Raw genomic sequence first — 23,163 nt, 5'->3', positions numbered from 1 at the left:
CAAAAAACACATTTGGTCCCTTATGTTTCAAAAATTCAACACTTTTAGTGACTTTTGTCAATTTTCCGTTAAAACTAACGAATCAAGCGTGTGCCCATCACTGTCTTAAGTAACGGACTAACGGTAAATTGACGGAAATGACCAAAAATATTAAATTATTGGAACATGAGGGACCAAATGTGTTTTATGTGGACATGGGGGACCAAATGTTCAATAGGTGCAAACTTGATGAATGAAAACTGTAATTTCCCCTGGATGCTAATAAAGTACTAATACTTACCATATGGGGGTTATTTAGGAATTAAACTAAATACAGGGGTACTAAACACAATAAACCCGTGACACGAAAAGACTACATAATAATGCCCACCCACTCAGTACACACACAAAACACACACACACACACACACACACACACACTGCAAACTTTGAAAAAAAAATGAAAACTCTCCCGTCCGAACAATTCCACCATATTTCGCCTGTTTCTCCGCTCATGGAGCTCCACCCCCAATATCCTCTCTCTCTCTCTCTCTCTCTCTCTCTTACTTTCTCTCTCATCAATTCCCTATTCGGACTTTTTCTCTTCTTCTTCCCCCAAAATTCACTCCCCCTCTCAGATCTTATCCATCACACACACACACAAACGAACACCTTTCTGCAACTTCGAGAAAATCAAAACCAAAAAAAAACCAAAAGAAAACCTTCACACACACACACACACACACACAAACGAACACCTTTCTGCAACTTCGAGAAAAGAAAAAAAAAAAAGAGGTTAAAATTGACCTAATTACAGAGCCAATTGTCACAAAATGGACGAACGCTTGAAGGATTCCGACAGAACCGCGGTGGCGGGTATAGCCCACTCGCCGCCGCACCGGAAGGCCTACTCATACAGCCAGCAGCTGAGAACCAACACCGGCGGACACCAGAAGCGGTACAACAACCACCCCCGCAACCACAGCCTCGACGAAATCGACATCCTGGGCCCCGGCCACAGAAGGAACGCCTACTACGACGGCGGCGTCAATTCGTCCGACGACGAGGAGTTCTACCGGTACGCTAGTACCAGGGACGGCGGCGCGAGCGACCGCGTCGTGGATTACCGTCACCTGGGCCAGATCGTGGAGGGTATGGGGATGGGAGACGACGGCGCGTTTGATGAGTCTCAGCAGGCGCCGGACCAGCCGCTGCCGGAGTTTATGGCGAACGGCGGAGGTGTGGGGGTGTTTAAGGTTCCTCATAGGGCGGCGGTGCACCCTAATCGGCCGCCGTGTCTTGAGCTCAGACCTCATCCTCTCAGAGAAACTCAGGTAGCATTTTTTATTTTTTATTTTTTATTTTTTATGTATCATTTTGGCACGCAAGTATTACGAAATCTAATAAACATGCATAAATTTTATGAAAAATGTACGAAAATACCCTTTTCTTATATCTCTGACAACTAGGAGCACGATGGCAAAATTGAGACAACAAGAGTAATAAATGCATCGTTGAAACTAACTCTAAAAGTGACAGATAATATGAAATAAAACAAATTGAGAAAATTACAGTTTTCGCCCCTCAAGTTTGCACCTGTTTCATATTTGGTCCCCATGTTCACAAAAACCACATCCGGTCCATCATGTTTCAACAATTTGACACTTTTCGTCATTTCTGTCCATTTGCTATTAGTCCGTGAGTTGAGAGAGTGATGGAGAGACATTCTTGATTCCGTCAGTACTAACTGAAAATTGACGGAAATGACCAAAAGTGGTAAATTATTGAAACATGAGGGACTAAATTTGTTTCTTATGAACATGGGGGACTAAATGTGAAATCGAGGTAAACTTGAGGGATGAAAAGTGTAATTTTCCCTAAAGAAATTCTATGTTGTTTAACTTGAAACGGGGTAGTAGTATTTTTATGACATTAACATTATGTTGCATTTCTCACGAATGGTATTGTATGTGCGACTACATTATTGGATTTATTCCTTTTAGTACATAATATACAAGATATAAATGCATTGAACTTGCAACTTCTCTCTGTTTTCTTTTCCCTCTCAAAAGGTTTTTCTCATTTTTTTTATCCCTTTTTTTTTTTTTTTTCTAGTTTCGGTATTCAATTGATCTATTCTTTTACGTGGGCCTCGTTTGGTTAGGGAGATTAGCCATGATTAACTAAATAAATGAACTTTGTTTGATGTTTGGTATGCCCAATAACTAATAACTTCCTGGTCGAATTCAAAATATTATGTTATCATGGCTGATCTTGCCTTTTATTGAGCTTTTTTATCAGACCATTTCCATGGTCCAGTAATACAATTGAGTTTTATTAGATTATTTAATCTTATCTTGGCTAATTCTATCTTGCCAACCAAACGAGGCCTCAAAAAAATCTTCATGATTCGTGTTTATCAGATAGTCATACTAGTGTTCTTATGTTATGTTGTTGTTGAAGTAAAAGCGCAATCGAATTGAGAAAATTCCCGATTTTTATTACAGGCGGGGAAATTTTTGAAGACGATAGCCACGACAGAAACGCAATTATGGGCAGGGCAAGAATCGGGCGTGAGAGTATGGAAATATTCAGACGCATACGAAGCAGGGATTGGTATGGTTAGTGGGAGAAAGGCTCCGAGAGGTGACGAGGATGCCGCTCCTTATTTCGAATCGGCAAACACATCACCCACAATATGTATGATGGTCGATCAAGGGACTAAGTTGGTTTGGACTGGCCACAAAGACGGTAAAATTAGGTCTTGGAAAATGGACCAAAATTTCTCCGACGGGACCACTTTTAAGGAAGGGTTTTCATGGCAGGCGCATCGTGGCCCCGTTCTTTCCATGGCAATTTCTTTCTATGGTAAGTTCTTCTCTTACGACCACTTTTTGCTTATATATATATATGGAAATTTACAGTTTTCATCCCTCAAGTTTGCAATGATTTCATATTTGGTCCCTCATGTTTCAATAATTTGACGTTTTGTCATTTCCATCAATTTACCCTTAGTCCGTCAGTTACGGTAGTGATGGACAAACCTTTGATACCGTTAGTTTTAACAGAAAATTGACGGAAATGACTAAAACTGTTGAATTTTTGAAACATGAAGGATCAAATGTGGTTTTTGTGAACATGGAGACCAAATGTGAAACTTGTGCAAACTTGAGGGATAAGGAGAAAATTCTAGAAGTAAAGTCAAATCAAGTCACTGAATTAATTAACTTTTTCTTTTTGTCTTTTACTTCATGTTTTGTGTCCAGGTGATATATGGTCAGGTTCAGAGGGTGGTATTATAAGGTTATGGCCATGGGAATCAATTGAAAAATCTCTTTCTCTCTCACCAGAAGAAAGACGAATGTCTGCTTTGTTAGTCGAGAGATCCGTTGTTGACCTAAGAGCCCAAGTTACCGTTAATGGAGTATGCAATATTTCTTCATCAGATGTTAAATATCTGTTATCTGATCATGTCCGAGCCAAAATCTGGGCCGTTGGATCTCAATCCTTCTCGCTATGGTACATCCTCTCTTTCATATATTTTATGCATTAATTGCATTCGGCATCCTGTATTTTCTCTAATTATTACAAAACTCCCCATGTTATTTTATTAGCGAAAAAACCCCTACGATTCAATTTTTTTAAGCAAAATTCCCCTAAAGCATCACATTTTAGGGGTTGTGTGCTAAAAAAATACATTATAAGGGTTTTTTGTTAATATTTATAACACGAGGAGTTTTTTAGCAATTCGATATAAAACATGGGTGCTAAATGTAATAAACTGTATATCCTATACACTATAGTAGAGTTTATTGCATTCAACACCCCTGTGTTTACTCTAATTGTTAAAAAAAGCATTGTTAGTAATATTAGCAAAAAACTCCCTTATAATGTAATCTTTTACAGAACTACCCCTAAATGGTAAAACCTCACCATTTAGGGGATGTGTGCTAGAAAAATTGCATTATAAAGAGATTTTTGCAGATATTAATAAACTCCACTACGATATACTTGAAAACATTATACTAAAAAAATACGTATAAAATTCAGGAACGCCCGTACAAGAGAACTCATAAAAGTATTCAATATCGAGGGTCAAATCGAAAACCGCGTGGAAATGCCATCCTCACAAGAACAAGTAGTCGAAGACGAAATGAACGTTAAATTCGTCTCGAAATCCAAAAAGGACAAATCACAAGGCTTCTTACAAAGGTCACGTAATGCAATAATGGGCGCCGCAGATGCAGTTCGAAGAGTAGCAAAAGGCGCTGGAGCATTCGTGGAAGACACTAAAAAAACCGAAGCTATATTAATTGCGACCGATGGCATTATTTGGACCGGTTGTTCAAATGGATTATTAATCCAGTGGGATGGAAATGGAAACCGGTTACTCGATTTGGCCCACCACCCTAGCTCGGTTCAATGCTTTTGTACCCACGGGTCGAGAATATGGGTGGGGTATTCGAGCGGGTTGATCCAAGTTCTTGATCTTGAAGGGAATTTGATAGCGGGTTGGGTCGCCCATAATGAACCGGTAATTAGATTAGTTATTGGGAATGGTTATGTTTTTAGTTTGGCGACGCATGGAGGTATACGCGGGTGGAATATTTCTTCGCCCGCGCCTATTGATAATATATTGCGTACGGAATTATCGGAGAGGAAAGATTTGTATACGAGGCAAGAGAATATTAGGATTTTGATTGGTACATGGAATGTTGGTCAAGGAAGAGCGACGCATAATGCTCTTATGTCTTGGTTGGGTTCTGCTGTGTCTGATGTTGATATTGTTGTCGTTGGGTTGCAAGAAGTTGAAATGGGTGCCGGGTTTCTTGCCATGTCAGCAGCAAAAGAAACTGTAAGCCCGTCATTATCCTTTGTTTTATTTTTTATTTTTTATAACAACGGAAAATTTCGGATCAGAATCTCGGTGGAATTCAGAATTTCGTTTATTTAGCCACCTATATTATATACTTAATGATATTATTATTATAAGTGTAATTTTCGGAAAAAAGTAGGATATTTTGGAAATATTTTTGGGAATTAAAATTGGATTGGAAATCGGTATCTAATATGTATTCCAATTCCGTTAAAAAAATGGAAAATCGGAAAAACCAGAAATTAGAATTCGGAAAGAAAAAACTTGTTTCAAAATTGGAAATATTTGGACCGGAATCGGCACAATTCGGAAATTATATTCGAATTTCCACCCCTAAGAATACTACATTGGCTAAAAAAATGCGTACAACGACCCTTTTGAGTATGCATTTCTCGTATTTTCTTACAACTATTATCTATTTTAGGTAGGGCTAGAAGGGAGTTCTGTTGGGCAATGGTGGCAAGATCACATTGGCAAGGCTTTGGACGAAGGCTCTGCTTTTGAACGCGTGGGGTCTCGACAGCTGGCAGCCTTGTTGATCGCCATTTGGTATGTCTTCACACGAGTAGGGTCACTAAAACACTAGGAGATTTTTTGCAAATTTTACCCAGAAATATTATTCAAACGAGCTTTTATCTCGTTTTAGTCGACTTGATTATTATGTGTAGCTTTTGCATTATTTTTTCAGGGTGAGAAAAAATCTGAGGACGCATGTCGGAGATTTGGATGTTGGAGCAGTTGCGTGTGGTTTGGGTCGTGCAATTGGTAATAAGGTAACTAAAGCTAGTTTGCTTCGATCTTTATTTATTTATTTATTTTTTATTTTTTTCTTGAATCTGTTAATTTGTTGCAGCGACTCTCGAATATTGTTACGATATACTGAGTTAATTTCACTTGCAGGGAGGTGTAAGTTTACGGTTGAGAGTGTTTGATCGGATAATGTGTTTCACAAATTGCCATTTAGCCGCACATTTGGAAGCAGTTAACCGTCGTAATGCTGATTTTGATCATATTTTTCGAACAATGAGTTTCACTCGATCATCAAATTTCTTTAACAATGCTACCGGTAAGGTTTTTTTTTTTAATTTTTGGTTAGGGCAAATTGCACATCACCCCCTATAAATTTCTACTTTTCGCACTTTACCCCCTCAAAATTTTTAAAAGTGAATGTTCCCCTTCAAAATGTCATTCTTGTTGCACATTTCCCCTATAGCAAAACTCGGATGGGTTATTCATCGGAATGGAGTTTTTTGTTGCACGTTGCCCCTTTAAATGTTATTTTTGTTGCACGTTGCCCGTTAAAAACACTACTTTTTTGCACGTTGCTCCTTTAAAATGTTATTTTTGTTGCATAATGCCCTCCAAAAATTGGCTTCAGAGGCAAAGTGCAACTAAAATAATATTTCGAAGGGGAGTATCCCTTTTTTGAATTTTTAGGGGGGAAAGTGCGAAATAGGGGGTGAAGTGCATTTTGTCCCTTTTTAATTATTTTTATTTCTTTTGCTTACGGTGGATTCTCTCTCTGGTTCGTGCAGTTGGTGTTAATTCATCTTCCAATCAGCCAACCCGTGACAAAAACGTACGAATATCAGAATTTTTAAATTAAACTTTATCATTTCCCAAATTTGCACAATTGAGGCCAAACTAATTAATAGTTTTTTAAATTTAATTATTATTGTTATAAATAGGCTTCAACTGATAAACCCGATGAGGGGAGGCCTGATCTTGCTGAAGCGGATATGGTCGTATTTACGGGTGATTTCAATTATCGTCTATTTGGCATAACTTACGACGAAGCAAGGGATTTGGTTTCTCAAAGAAGCTTCGATTGGCTTCGAGAAAAGGATCAACTCAGAAACGAAATGAAAGCTGGTAAAGTTTTCCAAGGAATGCGCGAAGCACTTATCAGATTCCCTCCCACTTATAAGTTCGAAAAAGGAAAACCGGGTTTGGGAGGTAATTATTATTTTTTTTTATTTTTTTTCTTAGATTTCAAATTCGCGTGCACATGATTTTTTTATTTATTTTTATTTTTTTAGGTTATGACTCGGGCGAGAAGAAACGAATCCCAGCGTGGTGTGATAGAGTCCTATATCGTGATAATCGTACAGCTCCGACAAAAGAATGCAGCTTAGAATGCCCCGTCATCGCTTCCATAGTACAGTAAGCTTTCTAAATCTTATCTACTAGACTTCCATTCCGATTTTATTAGTAGTTAATTGCTTTATTAATTTATTATTTTTCTTCGCTATATATATAATTTAAGGTACGAGGCTTGCATGGATGTGACCGAAAGTGACCATAAACCCGTTCGATGCAAATTGAATTTGGACATTGCTCACGTTGACAAATCTGTGAGGAGACAAGAATTTGGAACAATACTTCAGACAAACGAGACAATTAGATCCAATCTCGAAGCGCTACGATTTGTTCCGGAAACAAATGTTAGCACAAATAAAATATCCCTCCAAAATCAAGACACGTTCAATTTGAAAATTACGAATAAGAGTGGAGAAGAGACTGTTTTTTATCATATTTTATGCGAAGGCCAATCCACTATTAAGGAGGAGGAAGCAACGCCGGATTATCGCCCGAGAGGTTCGCTTGGTTTCCCACGTTGGCTTGAGGTAAAATTTTCGAGATCTCAATTAAATTATTCGGTCCAATTGGATTTTTCATTGCAATTTTTGAGTATATTTTGGCCTCGTTTGGTTGGTATAAGATAAGTCGTCTTGGCTCATTGGGATAATTATGTACAAGTTCTCGCCCTAGCTAATTTTATTTTAGGAACCAAACAAGGCCTAAATATACTCCTGAAATCAATGGTATACGTGTCATGCAATTTTTTTTTTCCGAAGATGCTAATTCTAATAGGATTCATCCAATTTCCACCCCTATCATTCTGATTTCCGAATTTTCCAAAAGATTTCAAATTGAAATCGGAATTGGTTTTAGCTTCAATTTTTTTTTCTAAATTGCTAATTTTGATCCAATCTGTCGAGTTTGCACCCTGCCATTATGATTTCCCATTCTTCCAAAAGATTTCAAATTGAAATCGGAATTGGTTTTAACTTCAAAATACTTTCAAAATAGCTAACTCCGCTCCAATTTGTCCGATTTACATCACTATCAAGATTTCCGATATTTCCAAAAGTTTTCAAATTGAAATCGGAATTGGTTTTAGCATCAAAATTCTTCCAAAATTGCTAATTCTGATCCGATCTCTCCGATTTCCATCCCTATCATTCCGATTTCCGATATTTCCAAAAGATTCCAAATTGAAATCGAAATTGATTTTCACTTCAATTTATCTTTCCCAAATTGCTAATTCCGTTCCAATTTTTCCGATTTCCACCCTTACACTATACATACTAGTTACTTACATTCCTTTCTTGTTTTTCCAATTACATAAACGTAAATTCTCGATCGACAATTATCAGGTCACACCTGCAGCAGGAATGATTAAACCTGACCAAGTCGCAGATATATCAGTACACCACGAAGAATTCCACAAATTAGAAGAATTTGTCGAAGGAATCCCGCAAAGCTGGTGGTCCGAAGACACAAGAGACAAAGAACTCATATTATTGGTCATTGTAAGAGGAAGTTGCTCCACCGATTTAAAAACCCACCGAGTAAATGTTCGACACTGCTTTTCCGGAAACTCACTCCGTATAGATTCATCAACTAATGCTTCTAGAAGATCACAAGAAGGTAGCACACACAATAGGCCATCCAATATAAGATAGCTTATAGCATTATTTTATTTTTCGATCAAAATATTTTTTAATTGAATTTATTTTTTGGGCGATATTTCAAATGGGTTATCGTCGTATTATGTTCAGATCGGGTCGTATTGTTTTTCATCGTCTGTTTATTACATCTTTATGCTGAAGGTGTGATTATTGAATATTGATCAGAAGGTACATATATATATAGATATAGTTATTGGTACGTAGGCAAATTTTGTGAGTTTAGCAATACGGCATTTTTGTCTCGTAACGAGACAATTTTCCATCATTTATGTGGATCTATTCATTCGTTAATGCTTGGAATTTATCGATGGGGTGGAAATTTTCATTGATTGATTTTCTTTGTTTAGAAGAATCGATATTTTGATTGATATAGGTTAGAGATTTCAACATTTGAAGTGACAATACAGATCGAACCACTATAAATATTTGTGTTCTTTACTGTTTTATTGCTTTCATTTGACATGTGAAACCTGTGTCTGTGAATTCTATTATTGTTGGTTCAACTGTCGCAACAATTCGTAGTGTCTGATTGATTTTGATTGTTTTATGGTTTAAATTCACAACAATTGTTTTCCAAACAAATCACCTTACCAACATAGAACAAAATTAAAGACACATACATAAACGAATTAAACAACAAAGATCGATATATTTTCAAATGAATAATTTTTTTTATAATATTACATAAACATAATTAGTAAATAGACTAAAGAATAACATCAAAACCTCAATATCATAAATCAAGTTAATAATGAAAAAAATGAAATATAAGAATAACTTTGGAGGGTCAATTAATGCACGTAAAACATGTCTTTAATTACACGGCTGCTTCGATAGATTTCTCTTGTCGACGTTCTCTTTAAGAACATACTTTCTCAAACCAGGGATATGAACTTCTTTAACGTACTTTCTCCATTCTATTTTTGTTGCGTCCATGTCGAAGTTAATCTTCTCTTCCTTCGACATTTCACACAATAATTTTTCAGTATTGCCAGAATGAAACCTATCATAGAAAAAAAAAATGGAAAAAATAAATAAAGGAAGAGAACATAAATAGTTAGTATATATAATTTCAGAAAAACAATTTAAAAAATATTAAAAAAGGGTAAATTACAACTACACCCCTGAGGTATGCTAAACTAACTTTAAGGTCCCTGTAGTATTGGTAATTACAATCATCCCCTGAAACGTTGTTAGAAACCCTAACGGAATAATGCATTGGATAAGTTATTCCATTAGGGTTCTAACGGACTATTTGTTTCAGGCAGTAGTGGAGACAACATAGAGCTAGGGGGTGACATGGCTCTCCTAACATTTCTTAAATCCTTATTATTTTATATCAAATTTATAAATTTTCGTAACGGCCCCGCGGGAAACAAATATTGTGCATATCGGTCCACAGGACATGAAATCTTGGCTCCAGTAATTGTTTCAGGGGTGTGACTGTAATTACCAATACCACAGGGACCTTAAAGTTATTATAGCACACGTCAGGGATATAGGTATAATCTACCCTAAAAAAAAAATAAAAGAAAGAAGAGATTAGTATTATATACCTTGCTTTGAGAAAACCTGCAAATTCATACATCTTGCTTAAATTCTGAGCATATATAATCTTTGCTTTGCACTGCTTTTGTAGCTTTTGAGCTTCTACGTGATTTCCTCCTCCGAAACGTCGATACATTTCTTCTCGTGTATATCTCGACAAATCATCGAAATTATCAAAATACTTCATCGGAGTAATTAGATCGTCGTAATGACTTATTCTAGTCGAACTTTCGGATTCTATCAAAGGTTGTGAGCTAAAATATTTGTACATGTATTCAAACATGTCCGAAAATCGGACAGGGTTCAAAACACTAGATGCAATTTGGTAGACGTTGAGTTGTGGCGTATGCATACAACCGTGCTTCGCGATGGCTGCAATCGTCGCGTTTACGACCATGTCCAACGGAATCTGATAATCAATCATGTTGATAAAAAAATCAATTAAATATAATGTTATAAAAAATAAGAAGAAAAATGATTTTTATTAATTTTTGTGCAAATTAATTAAACTTACAATATCAATGGGTGTATCAGGATTGCACATAAATGCAGGGAGCTGCCCTTTTCCATATGAACAAATTAGAGGGTCAAACATCCTAGAAAATCAGACAACAATAATATTTGTAAGTTATCATGTATTTATTTAATTTGTACATATAATTAATAAATATTTATTGCATTCAACCCCTATGTTTATTGTAATTGCTAAAAAACTCCCCGTGTAATTAATATTAGCAAATACCCCCTGTTGTTCATTTTTTTAATAAACTACCCCGAGAAACTCGTAGTGCATGTCAAAAAATTGCATTATAGGGGGTATTTTGTAAATATTAATAATAAGAAGAATTTTATTAGCAATTTAATATAACACATGGTATTTATTAATAATGCAAAAACTCAACATAATAATTATAATTAATTATTTAATTAACCTGTTTCCCTGAATCCAACCGGGGATCGGTTCTTTGTAGCAACTCTCGATCACCGTTGGCCTAATAATGACAACCGGTATATCTCCTCTCGTTTCATCGATTACCATTTCGCCCATCGCCTTTGTCAATTGATAAGTATTCTGCCATCCATATAAATTTGCTCTATTAATTAAATAACATACATATATAAGTTAGTATAAACAAAAACATTGAAAAACAATACTCAATTAATTTAATTTGAACTAAAAGAAATCGAAATTAAAAGATAAAAGACATAATTAATAATTACCTCTCCATTCCTAGCCTTTTCATATCCTTGGTAAAATCGCAGTCCGTAGAATTTGTGCCCGATTTCGATGCTAGGTTTAATTCATCGGATATATTAAGACGAGGAAGCGAAGATGTGGGATACGTCTCGTAAGTTTCTTTTCTTCTATTCTCCCCCATCATCATCGGATTTTCTAATATTACCCCTTCTCTTTCTCCGTTGACATATGCTATATATGAAAAAAACAAATTAATTATTCAAGTATAACCGTATAGTAAAAAATATAATCGTTAGACAATTTTAAGGATTTTTTTACGTACCGGTTGAAATATGGACAAGGAGCTCGAGTTTCTTGCACATCTTAGCAAAATTCATTATTCGTTTAGGGCCATTCACATTCGTATCAAGCAACACGTCGTACCTGCATGCATGCATGGACGTAGACAAAGAATGTTAATTAATCTTGATTATTGTCACATATTTCTTTTTTTGATTTTTTGCATAGATAATATATATATATATATATATATATATATATATATATATATATATATATATATATATATATATATATATATATATATATATATATATATATATATAATGTAAATTAAATATATGTATATATATATTAATAATCAGAATTTAGTAGTGAAAATAGAGAACACTAGCCTTTCATTCATGTTTGTATTGGCTGCAGATTCAATAATGACGTTTACATATATCTTTCATAATTGCATGCGCAGAATCAGCGTCCATTCCGAGATTCGGCTCACAAATATACCGACAACCGGGATCAAATTCTTCTTCGTAAAATCCCGGTAATATTTTCCATGTTTTTCTTCAAGGCATTTGAATAACTCCGAGTTGATAAGCTAACAAGACGAAAAAATAAAAACACAAACATTAAATCAAGGCCTTACTTAACCTAATATAAAATGATATGATGTAACAAAATATAATTAACATACTTCTCTTGTGATTCTATCAAGGGCCGTTTCTTGATCGTCGGCTTTTACTAGTACGTAGATTTTACCCACCGGTGTCGACCTCAATATCTTCTCCACGAGAGCTACATAATTTTTTGTACTATTGCTAATTAGAACATCGTGCATATAGATATACATAATTTCCACATGAAAAACATGTCGTAAAATATAAACGTAATAATTTTCATGCATGCATGTAATAAATATAATATGTACCTTTGCCAAGAAGGCCAGTTCCACCTGTAATAAAAATGTTCTTCCCTCGGAAAAACTTAACGATTCTGACACCTTTTTTGTCGTTGGCCGTCTCTCTTACGAGTGGCACTACTTCCAAATCTTTGGTTTTGATGGCTGCATTGTAAATATTGTTAAGAGCATCTGCCCTTGTTGTCTTACTATGATTTTTGCCGAACCTAGTTAGGGTTTTTCTGTTTTCGTTAGTAACTAAGAATTGATTAGACTTGGATTTTTCATGATCACAAGATAACTTATTAGGTTGCGAAATTGCGACCGGACGTAAAAATGCGCTCTTACTCATCAACATCATGCGTGTGTGCGTAGAGAGAGAGAGAGAGAGAGAGAGAGAGAGAGAGAGAGAGAGAGAGAGAGAGAGAGAGAGAGAGAGAGAGAGAGAGAGAGAGAGAGAGAGAGAGAGATTGGTATGGAATTGAATGTGATATTTGTGATGCAAGTAAGAAGAGGCCTATATACAGAAAAAAAATGACAAAACAAATATTAGAAAGATTCCAAAAAGATCCAATTGGAATAAAATAAGATACTTATAAAATATAATTAATAGCAATCCTGTGGGCAGTAAGAAAAAAAAATGATATAAAAAGTACTAAAGATCATATGTCCATATTTGAATGTTAGTACATGGATATAGCTATGAAGAAACTGCAGCAGCCAATTATATAATAAATATATATATATATATATATATATATATATATATATATATATGTCTATGTTTGTATGTATATATACTAAGTTCTAAATAGGCAGAAGGAGCAGAGTCGTAGTACATGGGGAAATCAAATCGGTCATATATATATATATATATATATATATATATATATATATATATAGCATGAAGGTGGCGGTCAAGGGAAGTGTACCTTTTCAGTTATAAAGTGGCCGTCCGCTTACTTGATCCTATTATTAATTATTATAGTGTGGAAAATTGGAATATAATTTTCGAATTTCTATAACAATATTTTCGACTTGGAACAATATTTTTCATTTTTCATTTCGAAAGTTTTGATTTCCATTTTTGTTTTTGAAACAAAATTCGAAAATTTCAATTTTTTTACCCAACATTATAGTTGTAGTATTAATATTATTACTTACTTTATATATCACAGGTAATTAAAGAAAATGTAAAGGCCGAATTCTGTCGATTTTGGTAATAAAAATTATGATTTTGTAACAATTTTTTCTTAGTTATTTTCGGACTAGAATTGGAATTAAATCTTCAATTTCGAAGGTTTATTGCAGTTATTGAGATGCTACACCCGGTGAAATACACCGGGTGAATATTATTTAATAATCACCCGGTGTATTTCACCGGGTGTAGCATCAAATAAACCGGTTGTTTTTGAAAGAAACCGGTTTATTGCCTATACAATAACTTTTTTTTTTCCCTTTTTTTTATTGGGTTTTTTGCATAAGTCCCCAACCAAACATCTTTATTATTATAGGTTTATGGGTTATATCTTTTTCACCAATAAGTTCATTCCTTTAATATTTATTATAAATAAAGGAAACATTCATATATATATAACAATATTACCCCCAACTCTTTATACTCAATTCTCAATTGTAACCCCAATTTAATCAATTTTGTCCACAAAAATCCAATTTTGACTTTTTTTTTTTTTTTTAAAAAAAAATTCAAATTTTTTTTTTGCTGCCGGATTCCGGCGTTGACTTTGCGATTTTTTTTTCTTCCGGATTTTTTCGCCGGTTTCCAGCGTTGACTTTTTTAGTGTTTTTTAAAGTTTTTTTTCTTAACGTTCGCAGCTAAACGTTGACCGTAATTGTGCTGTCACTGACAGTAAATTAACGTAATTATACTGTCAATGACAGTTAATTAACGTAATTGTACTGCCGTTGACAATACATTTATGTAATTGTTCTGCCGTTGACAATACATTAATATAATATTATTATTTTTTTATTTTTTTTTTTTTTTTTTTTTTTTTTTTATTTTGTTTGATTTGTTGATAAGTCAACGTTATTATATTATTGTCGTTGACAGTAAAATAACTGTAAATACAATAATATTACTGTCAACAACATCAATATTATTATTTTTTTGGGTTTTTTTGTTTTGCTTGAGTTATTCACGGAGTAACGTAATAACATTACTGTCTATTATTGTAATATTACTGTAAACACAATAATATTCTGTGGTTGACGGTAATACTACTGTTGTTATAGTAATATTGTTGTCAACCACATCAATATTATTATTTTGTTTGAATTTTTTTGTTTGTTTGAGTTATTCACGGAGTAACGTAATAATATTACTGTCTATTATTGTAATATTACTGTGGTTGACGGTAATATTACTGTTGTTATACTAATATTACTGTCACTCACAGTAATATTAATTCTTTTGGTTTTTTATTATGTTTACATTTGTTGAACGGTCAACATAGTAATATTACTCTATTACACAATAATAATGAGTTTTGTTATGCTAATATTACTGTGTTAGAGATTAATATAACAATATTACTGTGTTAAACTGTAGTTTAGTTAATTTTACTGTGTTTAACAACAATATAGTTAATATTACTGTCAATCACAACAATATTGTTGTTTAAACGAAATAAAAATGTTACCAAAAAAAATTGAATAGTCAACGCCATATGAGAGGCTATTTTAGTCTTTTATGAAAATCAAGACTATATTTGGACTTATTTGTAAAAGAATTTTTTGTCGGAATCTCTTTAGAAATAAATACCCATTCATGGGTTTATTTATAATGACCTTTTTTTTTTTGAGAGATTGGCTATATAATATCTTATCTTCAGATGTAGTCTAGGGGTAGTTTTAAATTTTTAATTCCCCTCCAATTTTGAGGTTAAAATAGTTTTATTTTTTATTTCCTATTTTGAAGAATTTATTATATCCATTATAAAATTTCAAAGAATTTATTATATCCATTAGAAAATTTCTTATTTTTGTGGACGGTCAATATCAAACAAAATAAAATGCCTGGTCAACATCAGAGATGACCGGTCGAAAAGTGGGAAAAAAAGGGTAAAAAATAGGTTGAGAGGTCAAAAGTCAAAAGTCAAAATTGAATTGTATGTTAAAAAGGTTAATTTGGGGTAATTTTGGCAAACTAATATTTAATTATGTGAGTATATTTATCAACTGATGATATTTTTGTCAATTAAAAAGTAGAATTTAGCTATTTCAATTAATTGTATAGACATTACAATTTTTTATGTGAAAAGATTTGGTTAATCATTAATATTCAAGAGGGGAAACTCAAACAAAAAAAAAAAAATTAGCAAGAAGGGATTTTGGTAATTAGACCTTGATAGGGGCAATTTTGGTAATTTATCATATATTTATTAATATTCACAAATCTCACATGTATTTAAGCGATGTTATTAATTTATCGACTTTATCTAATCAACAGTCCAGTAAAAATCAAATCCGTAATTATAAATTCATAATAATTGAATAAAACATGTTTAGTTTAAATGATAAACCAAACAAGGTTACAAAAATATGGTCAAACATTTTAATATTTTGACTTATAATTTTTTATAATCTTATTACATATGAGAACAATTTTGAATTTATAGAAAAACAATAATTAGATTGCTAAATATTGTAATTTACAGATGAACCAAATCAACCAATTAATGTAACGGTCAACAATTTGTCAACTATAAATTCAACTCCTCATTTCATTTTATTTTTACCACATCTAAACATAATTAACATGGCTAGGGTTTCACAAATTTCCTGCAAATTATTTATTGCATTGGTTGCAATAAAACTATGCACTATTACAGCGTTCAACGTTGTCGATTTCGGGGCAATCGGAGATGGAAAAACGGACTCGACATCGTCGTTTCTCAAGGCTTGGGACGCGGCATGCAACTCGATTGTACCGGACGCTACGATGGTTGTTCCACCGGGAATATTCTTGGTGAGATATATAACTTTTACGGGCCCGTGCAAAAGCAATAATACGAAGCTCTTCATATTTGGAACTATTATTGCTCCCGATGATTATAAATTCATCGGCTCTGACCAGTTTTGGATTGTGTTCTATCGAGTCAACTGGCTTTCGATATATGGCGGTACGCTCGATGCTAAGGGGTCTAGTTTGTGGGCTTGCAAGAGTGCAGGAAATGATTGTCCGTTTGGAGCAAGGGTACGTTGGTCATTTCACTTTCGAAATAGTAAAAATGTAATTTTTTATTTATTTAAATTAATTAGTGAATTCAATGATTTGCAGTCGATAACGTTCCAATCGTGCAGCTATGTGCTAGTCAGTGGATTGAAATCGATCAATAGCCAACGAATTCATATTTCTATCAATCAATGTTCGAATATGACTTTACGAAAATTGGTAATAATTGCTCCGAGTCGAAGCCCTAACACGGATGGAATCCACATCGAATCTTCGACGGGTATTACAATTAGCAACAGTAGTATTGGGACAGGAGACGACTGCATATCCATCGGGCCGGGCTCTAAGAGCTTGCTGATTGACCAAATCGCATGTGGCCCGGGCCATGGCATCAGGTAAAAAACATAATGAATTTTTTGAATTCAGTCAACTCTGATATTTTTTTTAGAAAGTATGATTTTTTATTTCCCGAAGAAAATTCGTATCGGGAGGGTCAAATTATATATATAAAATTTTCAGAATTAACGATTTTTGTTTGATTTTCATTTTGAAAATATAAAAAAAAAATAAAAAATCGAAAAAATGTATTTACAAGATCAATATTAATATTGTGTATTTATTATGTTACTCATATTAGGAATTAACATAGTTATACAAAAATGAATTAAATGTGGATTGTTATAAATGAAAAAAATTAACTTTATAATAATTCTTTTCATTCTGATTTTGAAATCCGATTTTTATTTATGTATGTTTTGATTTTTTTGGATATGAATCACAATGAAATATTTAATATCCAATTTTTTTTTTTTAATTTTCGTAAATATTAATTTCGATAATATATCCGTTTGATTTTCAACCATCTTTGTAATTCGTAAACTATCTATTTCGCCTGGATGTTAGCAATTCGTGCTCTTTATGGCAAAAGAAAATTCTCTCTTTATGCCATATATAATATACATACAAACAATAGTAACAAAAAAAAATTTGATCTTGATTTGTTTTCTAATTATTAATCGAATAAACAGCATAGGAAGTCTAGGTAGAACTGCAATGGAGGATGGAGTGCAAGATGTGAATGTCACAAATTCAATCTTCACAATGACTCAAAACGGCGTTAGGGTAAAGTCATTTCCTACGGCAAGTGACGGATATGCGAAGAATCTTTTATTCAAGAATCTCATCATGCAAAACGCCTCGAATCCCATGATCATCGATCAAGACTATTGCCCACACGGGACTTGTCCTCAAAAGGTACGTACGTACATATATACTCACATTTGTAACTGCAAGTTTCTTTATAAAAAAAAAGGGAAAATTTACAGTTTACATCCTTCAAGTTTGCACCGATTTCGCATTTAGTTCCTCATGTTCATAAAAAACACATTTGATCCCTCATGTTACAATAATTTAACACTTTTGGTCATTTCCGTCGATTTATCGTTAATTCGTCAGTTAAGGCAGTGATGGGCACAAGCTTGATTCCCGTAAGTAGTAACAAAAAATTGACGGAAATGACTAAAAATGTTGAATTTTTGAAATATATGGGGCCAAATGTGTTTTTTTGTAAACATTAGGGATCAAATATGAAATCAGTGCAAACTTGAGGGATGAAAATTATAATTTTAACTAAAACAAACATTACAGAAAATAAAAATGGTTTTATTATCTCTAGAATACGTGAAATCTATTTCTACCACATAAATTCCAAATTTTATATTTGTATATACGTGTAAGAGAGGCGATTCGGATTTATTTTATTATTTTTACTATTTGTTATTTATATAGTTCTTAACGAAACGAGAAATATTTGTGCAGAATTCTGCGGTAAAAGTGAGCCAAGTGACATTCGAAAATATAACGGGAACATCATGGACACGAAAAGCGTTTACATTGCGTTGCAGTTCGACTAGTCCTTGTGATGGAATACAATTGAAAGATATTGATCTCCATTACGTAGACCATTGGACGAATCCTACACAGTCGGATTGTGAAAACGCGCAAGTTTCTTTTATCGGTTATGTCTTCCCTTATAATAGATGCTTATAGATTCGAGAGATTCCTATTGTAATGTTTTTTGCTCGTTTAATTGAGAGCATTTTTATAGTAGACATTAATATTATTACGTTAATCCGTCAACAACTCAAACAAAACAAAAAAGTCAAAAAAAATGAAAATAATATTGATGTGGTTGACAGTAATATTATTGTGTTTACAGTTATTTTACCGTCAACGACAATAATATAATTACGTTGAATTGTCAACAAATCAAACAACATAAAAAAAGGCACAAGAATAATAATATTGTCGCTGACTGTAATTGTACTGTCAACGACAATACAATTACATAAATATATTGTCAACGACAGTACAATCACGTTAATTTACTGTAAACGACAGTACAATTACCGTCAGCAACAAGTACAATTAAATTGTCAGCAACAGTTACTGTTAATGGCAGTACAATTTCGGTCAACGTTTAACGGCGAACGTTAAAAAAAACTGATCAAAATTTTAAGAAAAAAAACACACTAAAAAAAGTCAATACCGGAGACCGGCGATCAAAGCCGGAAACTGGCGGCAAAAAAATAATTTAGAAAAAAAAAAGTTTTTTTTTTTTAAAAAGTCAAAATTAGATTTTTGTGTTCAAAATTGATTAAATTGGAGTTACAACTAAGAATTGGGTGTAAAGGGTTGGGGGTGATTTTGTCATATACATTAATTTTTCCTTATACATATTTAAATAATGGGCTTATTGGCGAAAGAGATATAACCCCTGAACCTATAATAATAAAGATGGCTGCTCAGGAATTTTTGCACAAAAACCCTGATTATTTAAGTGATGTTATCTTTTTATCGATGTTCTACCTTATCTAATCAACAGTCATATATAAATCAAATCCGTAGTTCTAAATTCATAATAATTAATAAATACAACATGTTTAATTTAAATGATAAACTAAACAAGGTTACACAAATCAATCTTGATATGCCTAATTAGGCCAACTCAAAGAGCTTACAATTTCTTTAACTAATGAGTCACGAGCCTAATATTGAAGACCACTACCATCGATCCCCAATCACCTTCAGGTAAAGTTTGAGCCCGACAATCTCAACTAAGGTATAAATGAAGGTTGAAATTCATTCATTAAGGTAGGGCCTATTATTTGAGTAATACTACAATTTGTATTCTCTCAACTATTTCACTATCCGCACGTCTGATTTGAGCGTTAGAGGGGTTTCCGCCGGATCAACCCCCGACCTAGTTCACTTGATCTCTGTTCGCACGTATCTCAGGACCATCTAGCTCGTGAGCCAGTGATACACTTTGCTCTCCTAGCTCATCCTACCTCATTTATTTAAGGTGATCTATTTCTAGTATCATCATAATGGCGATGTATGTGGAGGAATACAAGATCACGTATCGCGCATGATGTCCTTGAGTCATCTTCTCGGAGAGAACGCGACAATGCTAACAACCTCCCACTTCACGGAGGCTCTGGATTGCCACTTCCTCCTCGTAGTCAGGATTCACCTCGTGATGTCCAGATAAATCCCCCGCAGGATCCACTACTCCCCGCTCCTCGAACGGTTCAGATAACAGAAGAGGCCCTCCAATAAAAGATTGCAGAAGCTTCAGCTCGTGCTGCCGCTGCAGTATAGTGGCACAATACATCGCCACAGCGGGAGTTAATGCTCCCCCTACAGCTCCACACGAGGCACATCGACCTCTACCGCCACCGGATACCGCGTCCACCTCAAACCCTAGGTCTCAGATGCAACAATCTACTCAAGGTTATGATGCACGAACTGGGTGACAAGACCCACGTTCACCCTTAAGAGACAACGCCTCTCGCCAACGAGCTCCACCACTGTGTGGTGGAGAAAATGAAATTAACAGTCGAAGATCTCGTTCGAATTATCTTCCCCATATAGGTAATCCTATTGGTGGAAGGGCAATACCTCCAATAAGGCGAAGTCCCTTCACTGTCGCAATAATCAATGACATACTAGCCCAGCGGGTAAATGTATCGAGTCTACCGCAGTTCGATGGAACTAGTGACTCACATGAGCACCTCGAAAAGTTCTACGCCATGACAGATCTATATGGTCCAACTGATACGGCGATGGGGAAGATGTTTCGCACAACGCTCTCAGAACGAGCATTGAGCTAGTTCAACTCCTTGCCCACTGGGTCAATTGCAGCCCTCTCCCAACTGACGGATCGCTTCACCCACCATTTCGCTATCAACAAAGAGTACACTAAGACTCCTGCGTACCTCTTCACTATCACCCAGGGAGAGGGCCAAACCCTCCGCAACTACATTCAACGATTTGTAGAGGCAACTCACGAAGTTCCTAACGTGACAGGAAACATACAATTTGGAATCATTCAACAAAACTTGAAGCAAGGTAGATTCAAGGAATCTATTGTAGGAAGACCTCCAGCCGCCATGGAAGAGTTACTAAGTCGCGCTGAGAAACACGTGCGCATCGAAGAAGTTTCGGCCCTCGCTCCTCCCAAGAGGAAAATAGATGAAGATCACTTCAACACCCGGCAATGAGATGGCCGACGACAATCGTCGACATCTCATTGCCAATCTCCTTCTACTTCTCTGGCTTCCAATGATGTCAATGACACTTGGAGTCTCTCGAACCCATTACATTGTTAGTGATCGCACATCCTAAACTGGGGGACTATCCTACCTTAAGGAGGATGCATCCCCTCACCTCTCTACATCAATTCGACGAAACACCTACATCATCTACTTAGTACAAGTTTAGTTATTTCGAGCGATTTGCTCCCTATTTGTTTAGTTACCTTGGTCTCATGTAGGCGTGTAACCTTCACATTTTCAAGCAATGAATTAAGCAAGTTATTTCCCTTACTCTTGGTGTTATTGCTGTGTCACTACATAATTATTAGCTCAAGTCAACATTAACCCTGGGAACACTTTGGGATGTTATGATAATCTATATAGTCTGGCCAGCTTGATTTCATAAACTTCTCCATTTGTCTTCATTGGTCCTATATTTAAAATGTGGCCACGGTCCTAACATACTTACGACCCATGAGGTCTCATTTGTTTTTCCCTATCGAAGATTTCATTTTTTTTAAGAATTAGAATTTGAAATGAAACCAGATGCGGCGACGACGGCGTAAAGGATTAGTTTCTATTCGGAAAAAAAAAAAAATAATTGGTCGGAATCAATTGTATGGGTTCGCCATTGTTGGCTCTGGCCATCTCCCTTTTCATTGGTGGTTCGCCGTCGTTATTGTCTTTCAACAAAATGTGAATCCTCCTCCGCCGTCGCCGCCGGATGTTTCACCTTCTCCACCATCACCATCCCAACTAACGCCTCCACCGCCGGAGTTTTCACCACCTCCATCTATTACTCCACCACCTCCGTCTTATGCCATGCCACCACTTTTGAAACAGGGGACGAAATTGAAAAGGAAATTGTACAGAGGTTAAATCGAAGAATCAACGAAGAGGGTCCAAAACAAAAGGGTTTGGCCCTAAATAGTTGATACCTTCAAAAAAATTGGGGAAAAAGGGTTTCTTCAATTGGGGAGGGAATCAGGGTTACATCGGATACTTGAATCTATGTCAGCATTGCAGGTAACCACCATCCAATTCCAGAAATTTGTTTTTTTTCTTTTAGGAATTTTTTTTTTTTTAGATTTTCTGAGTGATCCCCTAATCTTTGCAATGGAAAATTACTGGAGTAGAGAAAAGTGGGGGATGAGGAGAGAGAGGGGAGAGAGAAAGAGAGAGAGAAAAGTCGGGATTTAACGGTTAATCCGATTTAGCTTTTTTTCCGTTGATTTGATTTAGAGACTGATTCTTATCTTTACAATCCCCATCAAAAAATCTTGAGACACTGATCTCCTCATCAAGTACATCACGCACAAGTCTAAATGTAACCATATACAAGCAACACGTGAAACTAATGACAATGTCAAACAATATAATCATCAAATAAAATAGTAGTGGGCATACCCATCTACTCCAAGTATGAAGACACTGAAAATATCATCTACATCAACATCATTCTCTACATCGGTGCCCGCATCATCAACATCCTCTACTTCTTCTCCCTCATCGAGAATGCTCGGCTCCATCCATGGGATGATGTCCTTATCCATCCCACACGCATCACGAATGTGAGACAACTCGCCCTACATCTCTATCCCACGACAAGACAACTCCCACGAGGAGACAACTTGCTCAGACCCCCAGAGTCACTTGATGAACTTGACATGTTGTTATATCTCCCAAAATCTACTAGTTGGGATCTATAACGTCAACTACTAATACCAACCCCGTTCATGGTATCAGATTTACCAACATTCGGTCCAAAATCATCACTCCATGTACCAATTGTTCCTCACCAATACGCGAGGCCCCATTCGAGCACGCCTCGATA

General features: G+C 35.1%; 3 protein-coding genes across 3 annotated transcripts; 2 read left to right on the top strand and 1 right to left on the bottom strand.

Annotated features, from left to right (window-relative positions):
• Positions 1-724: 724 nt before the first annotated feature.
• On the top strand, positions 725-8,819 carry LOC105950608 (type I inositol polyphosphate 5-phosphatase 12). Its single transcript, XM_012973975.2, has 12 exons — positions 725-1,313; positions 2,487-2,847; positions 3,246-3,498; positions 4,030-4,834; positions 5,280-5,404; positions 5,544-5,628; positions 5,756-5,921; positions 6,391-6,434; positions 6,544-6,811; positions 6,895-7,018; positions 7,122-7,482; positions 8,296-8,819. Exons 1-12 carry the CDS (start codon positions 813-815, stop codon positions 8,602-8,604), a joined length of 3,402 nt encoding a protein of 1,133 aa, XP_012829429.2. The 5' UTR covers positions 725-812; the 3' UTR covers positions 8,605-8,819.
• Positions 8,820-9,400: 581 nt separating this feature from the next.
• LOC105950550 (fatty acyl-CoA reductase 2, chloroplastic) lies at positions 9,401-12,894 on the bottom strand. The gene is given in 11 exon segments (XM_088820360.1): positions 9,401-9,613; positions 10,167-10,567; positions 10,673-10,754; positions 11,091-11,252; positions 11,380-11,587; positions 11,679-11,779; positions 12,031-12,080; positions 12,082-12,140; positions 12,143-12,233; positions 12,330-12,430; positions 12,564-12,894. Coding segments are annotated over 11 exon segments (1,776 nt in total). The 3' UTR covers positions 9,401-9,423.
• A 3,404-nt stretch (positions 12,895-16,298) lies between these two features.
• LOC105950551 (polygalacturonase) lies at positions 16,299-18,809 on the top strand. Its single transcript, XM_088820432.1, has 4 exons — positions 16,299-16,752; positions 16,837-17,126; positions 17,760-17,985; positions 18,550-18,809. The coding sequence occupies exons 1-4, from the start codon at positions 16,315-16,317 to the stop codon at positions 18,778-18,780; spliced, it is 1,185 nt and encodes a 394-aa protein (XP_088676558.1). The 5' UTR covers positions 16,299-16,314; the 3' UTR covers positions 18,781-18,809.
• Positions 18,810-23,163: the final 4,354 nt, after the last annotated feature.

This window comes from Erythranthe guttata, chromosome 7, assembly GCF_056151865.1.
Source record: "Erythranthe guttata isolate IM_541 chromosome 7, IM_541, whole genome shotgun sequence".
Taxonomy (NCBI): Eukaryota; Viridiplantae; Streptophyta; class Magnoliopsida; order Lamiales; family Phrymaceae; genus Erythranthe; species Erythranthe guttata.
The sequence above is the reverse complement of the archived record's forward strand: the minus strand, read 5'-3'. Positions and strand labels throughout refer to the sequence as shown.

Bases quoted from the DNA above. Each gene is read 5' to 3' on its own strand.
- LOC105950608 (XM_012973975.2), top strand. From the start codon at position 813: ATGGACGAACGCTTGAAGGATTCCGACAGAACCGCGGTGGCGGGTATA. The intron at 6,812-6,894 runs GTAATTATTATT...TTATTTTTTTAG, and splicing joins AGGAAAACCGGGTTTGGGAG to GTTATGACTCGGGCGAGAAG. The intron at 7,019-7,121 runs GTAAGCTTTCTA...ATATAATTTAAG, and splicing joins GTCATCGCTTCCATAGTACA to GTACGAGGCTTGCATGGATG.
- LOC105950551 (XM_088820432.1), top strand. From the start codon at position 16,315: ATGGCTAGGGTTTCACAAATTTCCTGCAAATTATTTATTGCATTGGTT. The intron at 17,127-17,759 runs GTAAAAAACATA...TCGAATAAACAG, and splicing joins GGCCCGGGCCATGGCATCAG to CATAGGAAGTCTAGGTAGAA. The intron at 17,986-18,549 runs GTACGTACGTAC...ATATTTGTGCAG, and splicing joins ACGGGACTTGTCCTCAAAAG to AATTCTGCGGTAAAAGTGAG.